The 10,013-nt window shown below is 35.5% G+C and overlaps 1 protein-coding gene across 3 annotated transcripts; it reads left to right on the top strand.

Annotated features, from left to right (window-relative positions):
- Positions 1 to 4,347: 4,347 nt before the first annotated feature.
- On the top strand, positions 4,348 to 8,022 carry LOC111901851 (G-box-binding factor 1). Of its 3 annotated transcripts, XM_023897708.2 has the most exons (12): positions 4,350 to 4,666; positions 5,200 to 5,332; positions 5,445 to 5,480; positions 5,559 to 5,633; positions 5,930 to 6,019; positions 6,113 to 6,264; positions 6,516 to 6,570; positions 6,657 to 6,705; positions 6,782 to 6,990; positions 7,060 to 7,137; positions 7,238 to 7,363; positions 7,607 to 8,022. In XM_023897708.2, the coding sequence occupies exons 2-12, from the start codon at positions 5,276 to 5,278 to the stop codon at positions 7,691 to 7,693; spliced, it is 1,014 nt and encodes a 337-aa protein (XP_023753476.1). In that variant the 5' UTR covers positions 4,350 to 4,666; positions 5,200 to 5,275; the 3' UTR covers positions 7,694 to 8,022. The 3 variants fall into 3 exon arrangements, with proteins under 3 accessions (XP_042757387.1, XP_023753476.1, XP_023753477.1); XM_042901453.1 differs by lacking the exon at positions 5,930 to 6,019 and having other exon boundaries at positions 4,348 to 4,666; XM_023897709.3 differs by lacking the exons at positions 4,350 to 4,666; positions 5,200 to 5,332; positions 5,445 to 5,480; positions 5,559 to 5,633 and adding an exon at positions 5,654 to 5,805.
- Positions 8,023 to 10,013: the final 1,991 nt, after the last annotated feature.

The following is a 10,013-nucleotide window of genomic DNA, read 5'->3' as shown; positions in this document are numbered from 1 at the left end:
CATCAATTCGGCAATTTCCATAAATCAGAAAACCCTGAAATCGCGATCTAACTCGTCGAGTTCCTCCTATCAAGAGAATCGGGACTTTCCCACTCAGCTCGTCGAATTTGCCTAGAACTCGGTGAGTCCTTATTTTTACAGAATCGAGAAACTTTGACCCAACTCGTCGAGTTCTTCAGTGTGTTAAGCTTTCTTAATGGATTAAGTCATTAATCTTCAAATCTAAGCTCCATACATTAAGTATAGGCTGGAAATGTCCTTAGAAGGGAAAAGTTTCCAACTATACTCGTTAATACCCTTCCACAAGATATTTAGCTCAAACCCTAACTCTAAAAGATCTAGATCTTGTAGATATTGAATAGTTTCGTGAGGTGTCGAAGGTCATGGATAGATTTGATAGTTTGTTATTTTATTCTAAGGGCACTTTATGTATCAAAGTTTTAAGTGTTCAGTCCCTTATATTTTTTATGTGCTTTCATGATCCCTATAAATATGGGATGTGTGCTACAGACAGATAAGAACTGTCGACATTTTTGTCTAAAACTCTTTTTACATACTGAAAGCATAATTCAGCTAAACAGACTTTATTTAGATCTCGTGTTCATCATTCGTACTTTACTCTGATCTCATAATTCATACTCGATTTCATTATAACTGCATTTGGTATCAGAGCAGGATTCATATAGAATTGATCTATTTTTTTGAGTTTTTGCAAAAGTTTTTAGTCTCGTTTTAGATCTCAATTTTCCACCGTTTTGTTTTAGAAAATCAATCTAGATCATCTGTTGTGATTCAATTTTGCACTCTAGTTGTAAAATCGAGTGTTCGGTAGTTGAATTATAAGTGTTTTAGCTGTTTGATCTCAATTTGATTTGAACTTTTCTCAAAATTTTCCGTACAACAATGGCGAACTTTAACATGAACACAATGATTTCTTACTCTCATCTCCTTGGTTCATCAACGAAGATTCTGATGTTAATTCATGAGTTCTACGATCAATGGTTGATCGAATAGAGGATTATTTGATCGGAATTGATGAACTTTGGAATTGTATTCTCAGTGACGTTCGTCCTCTTGTTGTTGTTCAGAGTATTGGAGCTTCTTCTAACAATCAAAATGTCAGTGAACAGTCTGAGAGATTGTTGAAGAATGAAAAGAAGTGTATGCATGAACTTAGAGGTGCTCTTCCTCCAGTTGTGTACAATTATGTGCGTGACTGTAAGACTGCAAAAGAGATTTAGGATAATTTGAAGGGAAAGTATCAAGGAAGTGAAAAAATGAAGATCAGTGCAGTCAAACAATTTATGTTTGAATTAGGAGAGTTCAAACAAAAAGAAGGAGAGTCTATTGAATCTTATTATGATAGTCTGAATGAGCTTTTTTTCAAATGTAACCGATATGGAGTCATATGATCAATAATGGAGTTCAATCTCACTTTCCTCATGGGTCTTCGGAAAGAATGGAGAAATGTAAGCCTGATGCTAAAGACACAACAAAGTTTTGATTACTTTTCTCTGAATGATCTTTACAACGTGATGAAAGGACATGAATCCGAAGTGAATGAAATTGTTGAGGAATCAAAGATCAGCTTAGGAGGTCCACTTGCTCTTATGTCGAAAGTTACTGGAAGAGAAGCTGAGAAGGAGAATTCGGAAGATGAAGGTCTGATCGTCAACTCTGATGACAAAGCCATGTCACTTTACTCAAACAATCGAGTAAAGAAATTTTTCAGAAGCCTTTCAATGCAAAGTCGAAAACAAGTGAAGTGAAGGGGAGTTTTGTTGTTTGTGTTCACTATAACCCTTTTGACCTGCTTTTGACCGCTGATAGCCGGTCAAAGTGTTATGGTGAACACAAACAAAAAGTTCGATGGTATATTGAGTACAAAAAAGGGGACCAAATGAAAACAAAGTCAACAGTTGGTTATCCTCTTAAGTCATTTTCCCCGAAAAGTTAAATGAAACTAAAGTTGCAAAATTATCAAAGAATGAAACTTTCTTTGGCCATAACGTATATAAAGAGCGTTTCGGAGGGATAACTTCGTTAAAACATGGTCTATGCTATGCTTATTGTGGTTAGCTGTCAACACCTCTCTATAAAAGGATATGTCTGTGTATGAGAGTGTATGAGATGTATATTTATCAGCATAAACGTTTACATCAAGGTATATTATGGTGATGTGTCTGCAAAAGGTGCATGATATTGTACATATTGATGTTGTATATTATCCCATTAATTCGATCTTAAAGCTAAGTAAGCTCAAAAATCACAGCACTTGTGATTTCATTCCTTTGTAGACTTGTCTAGAATCCATGATATGATAAATCATTTGATTGGAAATGTAAATGTAGTCATGAAATGCACCTGCTTAGTCAAGATTCCCCTAATAAATATTCAAATGCATCACAAAGTTGTACATGTATGAATAATGTTCTTTCGCGTGTTATGTTTTGAAGAAGCAAGAATGAATATCATAAAGTCATTAATATCAGCAAGAGATGACGTGAGATTTGCTGTAAATGACTAAAGGGAAAATGAATCAAGAAGGTAACCAACTGTTGCATTTGTTCTCATTTGGTCCATTTCCTTTTTTTTGTACTCAATATACCATCGAACTTGTTGTTTGTGTTCACCATAACCCTTTGACCGACTATCACATGTAAAAAGTCGGTCAAAAGGATTATGGTGAACACAAACAACAAGTTCGATAGTATATTAAGTAAAAAAAGGGAAATCGAACAAATAAGAACAAACGCAACAGTTAGTTATCCTCAAGAGTCATTTTCCCTAAAAACAATATAAAAAAAACATTTAGGGTGCGTTTAGTTGCGGAAAAATGGACCGTTTTCTGGAAAAATTTTCCAAGAAAAATGAGAATTTTGAAAACGCGTTTAGTTCGTCTATTTTTCTAAATTTTTCACGGAAAATGAAAATTTTCCGTTTTCTAAAATTACAAAGAAGTTGAAAAATTTTGGAAAACTGATAATCATTGTTTTCCACATTTTTCTAATTCCAAAATTTTTCTATAAACACACACCCATTCCACCCATCCACCTCTATCTACCCCCATCCCCACACACACCCACCCGCACACACACACACATACATACATACCCACTCACACACATACATACCCACCCACACACACATACACCCACAAACACACACACATACCCACCCACACACACCCACCCACAAACACACACACACATACATACCCACACACCAACCCCCACACACACACCCACAAACACACACCCATACATACCTACCCACACACACACCCACACACACACATACACATACATACCCATCCACACACACACACCCACAAACACACACACATACCCACCCACACACACCCACCCACAAACACACACACACATACCCACCCACACACACCCACCCACAAACACACACACACACACACGGACACACCGACCCGCACACACACATACACATACATACCCACCCACATACACACACCCACCCACAAACAAACACACATACATACCTACCCACACACCCACCCGCACACACACACACCCCACCCCCCCCCCCCCACACACACACACCCACAAACACACACATACACATACATACACACAAACACACACATACACCCACAAACACACACACATACATACCCACCAGCACACACACACATACATACCCACCCATACACACACACACACACCAACCCATACATACACACATACATACACACATACATACCCACCCCCACACACACATACCCACACACAAACCCACACATACCCCCACCCCCACCCTCACAAACACACACACCCACACACACACAAACCTACACCTACCCACACAAACACATACTCGCACCCCCACCCACCCAACACACCACGACAATCACCGACCTACCATCACCACCACCACCACTAACCCGTCACTAGCACCACCACCACCGCTGCCGCCACCATCACCACCACTGACACAATTGCCGCCGCCACCACCATCGCCTGTCATCACCACCACCGCCGCCGACCCGCTACCGTCACCGCCCTCACCCACTCCCTACCACCGCTACCGTTTTTTAAAATGAAAACCGATAGAAAAATACACATCTAAACACATTATCTAATTTTCTAAAACTGAAAATGAAAAATGAATAAGTTTAACTAAACGTGTTTTCTAAATTTTTCAATGAAAAATAAAAACGGAAAACAAAAATTGAAAAAGAAAAATAAAAAACGAAAAATAAAAATTATTTTTCCGCAACTAAACGTAACCTTAATTTCGGCAAAATAAATTACCCCGTTTTATTTGCAACATGTTTCATGAGTCATCATGCAAGCGTTATTGCCTCGTCATGCTTATCCAGTCTCCCTTTGACAGCTGGATCCCTCTCATCCCTCACGTGTCGTCTCTCTAACCCTACCCATCCGCAGCCACCCGGCACCGCCATTCTCCCCCACCACTCTCTCGCGGCGGTCTTTGTCCCCCAAATACCCAAATTTGGAATCACTGGATATAGCAACTTGCTAAATTAACCAAACCAAGATTTCACCTCTCGCATCTCCTTCAATCTCTCACATAATTTTGAAATTTCTCGACTAAATTCGCACGATTTCATCCGTACACTAGGACTGCCGTTCTCCACCTCGCATCTCCGTTTAAAGCGGCGGAAGAACAGGTCAGAATTTCTTTCTTCCATGTATGGCTCTATACTCGCATGTATAACATACACACATCGAGCATGTCAAAGTATGTGTTGATTTACTGATCGAATTAAAGGAGCTGGATGTGATCGTCATTTTTGGATAATTGTGGTTTAAGTAAAAGCCTAGAATTTTCATTTATTTTTGATAATTGTGGTTTATGTATTTCGTAGAAGAAATTTGTGCTAAATTGATGAAAATAACATGCTCCGAAGTCACAACTAGTCGATTTCTCATCTAAAGCTGATAATTACAAGAAAAAAATTATCCAAAAAGGTAAAGAGAGTGTGTAATTATAGGATTCTTATTTTAGTTTAACAGATATATCTTAAGAGAAAACCATAAAAACAAATAGATGATTCCATATTATGTAGCATAGGGGAAACTGTTATTCTTTTACCACTTTCTGCAATATATACGTGCTTAGGCTTTTATATTCTTTAACTATTACCCTTTTATCCATGTCATCGCCATGTCATCATCTCCAATCTTTCATGTAATTATGCAGAAGATATTATAAAGATATAAAGAGTCCACGTCACCAGATTTTTTGGCAGCATTTTGATATTTGATCCCGTGGTTTCATGGGGGCTGAGGAACAAAGCTCACCTGCCAAGCATTCAAAGCCTACTTCAACTCATGTTTCCCATTATTATTATTATTATTATTTATTTTTTTTGCATGATATAAAGTTTTCTCATTTCTGTGATTAATTGATTATAATTAGTAGTTATTTTATTTTCTTAATTATAGGAAACAACTCCACCTCCATATCCAGATTGGTCACAGGTGTGTAAATTTTAATAAACAATGATTATTAATTTTATTTTAAATGATCCAATGATTTTTTTATGACATTTTATTCAGGCATGTTATAGCTCTGGATTTGCTCCACCTTTCTTTGCCTCATCTCCAGCTCCTCCGTATATGTGGGGTGGCCAGGTCAGCATCTCCACTTGCATGTAAAATCTTGAGTGTGTGTTTGGTTTGCCGATTCCGACGGAATCGGAATCTTGAATTCCATTCCGAAGTTGGTTGCCAAGCCAACGGAATTGAATTCTTGGAGATTCCTTCACAATCGATACTTGAGAGATTTCATCGTTCCTAAAAGAGGGTGGGAAGAATTGAGTTTCATTTTTTTTTATTAGAAAACCAAATTAGGCCTCTTAAAACTCATTACAAAACAAAGGGATAAAGGGCATTTTGGTCATATTACATAATTTACATTCTTATTTCAGCATCCTATGATGCCACCATATGGGACGCCGGTTCCATACCCTACTATGTACCCTCCACCAGGAATTTATAGTCATCCTAGTATGCCTAGGGTAAAAAACATACCCTCCATTTCTTTTAATATTTCATTTTTTTTTTTTGATGTTAATTTATTTCTCTTTTTCTTTTAATGTTCATTCTTCCAGACCCCTGGCCAGACGAATCTAGAATTGGAAGTGAAGGCCTCTAATGGAAAGGACAGGGCTCCAAACAAAAAGCCCAAGGGCAATTCGGGAAATTCCAATGCCGGTGGTGGTAGGGCAGCATCAAGTTCAGGGAACGATGGTGCCACCCAAAGGTTTGCAAACTTGAACTTTAAGTAGCTTTTGGTGGAACGGAATCGGAAAGGCTAATTCCGTTGGAATGAAAATAAGCTGTTTGTTTTGTTTTGTCCAATGGAATGGAATGGAATCTGATTCCTTTCCATTTTGTAAATGATAATTCATATAATAAAATCATATACAAATAGTGTTAAAACTTAAAACTATACCTTGTCTTTACTTATAATATAAAAAAAATTCAAAATTCAAATTTATTCCGTTTCTACAGCGCTGAAAGTGGAAATGATGTTTCATCAGATGGAACCGATGAAGATGACCAACAGGTATACATTCAACATTTTTTTTTTTAATTTATTAAAAAAATTTACATTTTTTTTAATGTATTGACTTATCGAATCAATACATTCAGGAATATTCCGGAAGCAAGAAGGGAAGCTTCCATCAAATGCTTGCAGATGGTGATCCTACAAACTTTTACCTTCACATCTCCATGAATGTCAAATTTATCATAAATGTTCAATTCCATTTCCGCAGCAAACGCCCGGAATAACAATTCCGGTTCCAACATTCAGACGCCAGTCCCCGGGAATCCTGTAGCTTCTATGCCTCCAACCGATCTCAACATGGGAATTGACCTATGGAATCCATCCACCGGAACCGGATCCATGAAATTACAAAAAAACCATTCCGGTGTCCACCAAACACCGGCCCCACCACCAATGATGTCTGATCATTGGGTTCAGGTATACCTGAAGCCTGTCTAGGGTTTAGGGTTTAGGGTTCAGGTTTACTGATAAACAGTCCTCTTTCAGGATGAACGGGAACTTAAAAGGCAGAAGAGGAAGCAATCTAATAGAGAGTCGGCTAGAAGATCTAGATTGCGGAAACAGGTAATGAAAAATGAAATAGATTTAAATCTTTTTAAATTGGAACGAATTTAATTATTTTTAATTTAGACTTTATTTTGGTAATGTATTTTGTTTTTTTTAGGCCGAGTGTGAAGAACTACAAGCAAGAGTAGAAGCATTAAGCAACGAAAACCATTCACTTAGGGATGAACTTCGAAGGCTTTCAGAGGAATGCGGGAATCTTACATCTGAAAATAATTCAATAAAGGTGGTTTTATTAATTCCGTAATATCCATTTAAAAAATTACTTTCAGATAATGAAAGAGGACATTTACGTCTTTTCACAATCTATTGTCCCACCTTGAAAAAAGTACTAACTTTTTGTCCCATCAACATCAGTCCCAATCTGTCCTATTGTGCCTTTTGAGTTTGTTATCAAATGATATACTAATACACCCTTTTATTTGTACATGTCTATTTTTGTAATTATGTTTTTTTATTTATTGAATAGGATGAGTTGACTCGGTTTTTGGGACCCGAAGCTGTGTCAAAACTCGATACACAACTTCAATCTCAAACAAGAAAAGGTGACAGTTAACAACATGATGAAAAAATTTGTTATAAAAGCTTATTATACAATTAGGTCAACAACCATTTTCGAGTCTTGAGAGAAGGAATTGACTTTAGGATTGATGGAGGAAGCGTGACATGTTGTGATTTGTACCTTTTTATGCTCTCATACACCAGGTAATCCTTTTTTTTTTTAACCAATGTTGCATGTCTATTAGAGCTTTCATACATAGAACTTTTAGTCTTTATGATTGGTGGTGGTGGTGTTGTAGAAGTTGAAGTTTATTGATAGAGGATTATTTGTTCACATTTTAACTTGTGTTTTTTGTTTGATGTGATTATTATTCCATTTTGTTACTTTGTTTATCTTCAGTTTGGGGAGAGGAGAAGGAAAACTGATTATTGATATTTTTTGGGAGTGCAAAAGTAGTATTGGTTTGGTGAATAGAATTGGGGGAAAAAAGTCCTTATTTTAGCCCAATAGTTGATCCGAGTAGCTTTCAAAGACAATCCAAATGGTCTTAAACCTTAACCCAATAGATGTACACATATTGAAAAAACATAAATGTACATTAAAATACTCAAGTTCCAACTTTAGTTTGCTTAGCCGAAGATATAAACCATGAGTCTACAATTTAAAAAAAAAAAAAAAAAAAAGTAATAAACAAGCCAAATGGTCTTAAGCCATATGTGGGAAACATAAGTGTACATCTAAGGATTTCTATTTAGATAAATGATATGCCAACGGAAAGGTGAGTTTGCCATTGTAAAAAAATTAACGTCCGAAGTTGTATGCCACGGCTATTAGGGCTGTGCAAAAAACTGCACAAACCGCCCGCACCGCATCAAACCGCACCGTATAATGTGGTTTAGAATTTCGTGGTGTGGTTTGCGGTTCATCATTTTATTAAACCGCACTATGCTGTGTGGCTTGCGGTTTGTATTTATAAAACTGCGGTTCAAACCGCACCACACCGCATGTTAGATATATACTTTTTTTTCTTAACTTTGTTATAACTTCAAATCATAATTTAGAAATGATGTATATAAATAAATTTCCTACAATAACCAAATATCTATAACGTAACATTAAACCACTTTTAGATCAAGATCCCATGATTTACAAGAAAATAGCAACTATAACGGCAATATAATGCAATAACAATGATACTTACAAAACTATAGTAGCATGAGTCACAATTTATTAAAAACGATTTAACTTGAAAATTGTATTTGTTTTTATAAAATGAAAACAATCAATTTTTTTAACCCGATAACGTTTTTGATTTTTTGATAGATTTTATGTTAAACAACTCATCAAACCGCACAAACCGCAACTAAACCATATAAACCGCCCGCATCAAACCGCACCGCATCACGCGGTTTTGAACATCAGTGGTGCGGTTTGCGGTTTCTAAAATATTCAAACCACATATGCGGTACGGTTTGCGGTTTCGACTTGAAACCGTACCAAACCGCACCGCGCACACCCCTAACGGCTATGGTGTTGACACTACTATCTGACATTTTAGGCTAAGCATCTATCTGGTCGTGTATATCGCTCAATATTAACCATTCATGTAAAAATATGAGAAATCTATTTGAATTTTTTTTTTATGTTTATGCTTTATAATCGATTTAGTATTTATCTATTTTTTTAGTCGATTAATTTCCAAAAAGCAGAAAATATATTCATTTTGACAATTTTATCGGTCAACAGGTCATTCAATTTTCAACAATTATACTTTTGGCGCAGATTATAAATTTTAGTATATATTTGGTCCAAAATTTATGCTTTTGGCCTAGATTTTAAATTTTATTATAATTAGGTCTAAAGTTTGTTACAAATTTGGTCTGAAATTTACACTTTTGACTGAGATTTCAAAAGTTTTACAAATTCACCATAAATTTAGTTTTTTTACAACTTTTTTTTTCAAAATTTTATTTCGGATATGTTTTTTTCTTTATAAAATCATATTTATACAAAAAACATATTTTCTTATAAAAACCTTCTTTTTATATATATAAAAACTTTTATAAATATGTTTATTTTAGAAAAAAATATATACAAACACGTATTTTATAAAAAAATATATATACAAACATGTATTTAATAAAAAAGATATACAAACATCTAATTTATAATAAATGCATTTATATACAAAAAAATTTATAAAAAAATATATATACAAACACAATTTTGTAAAAAAATGAATAAAAACATGTTTTTATAAATTAATTTATACAAACACCTTTTTCATAATAAACTATTTTATATTTATGTTTTATATGCACACAAATAGGTTTATATATCCCCTAGGGGTGGTTTTCTTCTATCCATCTAACAT

The sequence above is a fragment of the Lactuca sativa genome, chromosome 4 (genome assembly GCF_002870075.4).
Source record: "Lactuca sativa cultivar Salinas chromosome 4, Lsat_Salinas_v11, whole genome shotgun sequence".
NCBI classification, from domain to species: Eukaryota; Viridiplantae; Streptophyta; class Magnoliopsida; order Asterales; family Asteraceae; genus Lactuca; species Lactuca sativa.
The sequence above is the reverse complement of the archived record's forward strand: the minus strand, read 5'-3'. Positions and strand labels throughout refer to the sequence as shown.

Coding starts and splice junctions, on each gene's coding strand:
- LOC111901851 (XM_023897708.2), top strand. CDS start 5,276: ATGGGGGCTGAGGAACAAAGCTCACCTGCCAAGCATTCAAAGCCTACT. Junction 6,020..6,112: donor GTCATCCTAGTATGCCTAGG/GTAAAAAACATA, acceptor TCATTCTTCCAG/ACCCCTGGCCAGACGAATCT. Junction 7,364..7,606: donor CTGAAAATAATTCAATAAAG/GTGGTTTTATTA, acceptor TTTATTGAATAG/GATGAGTTGACTCGGTTTTT.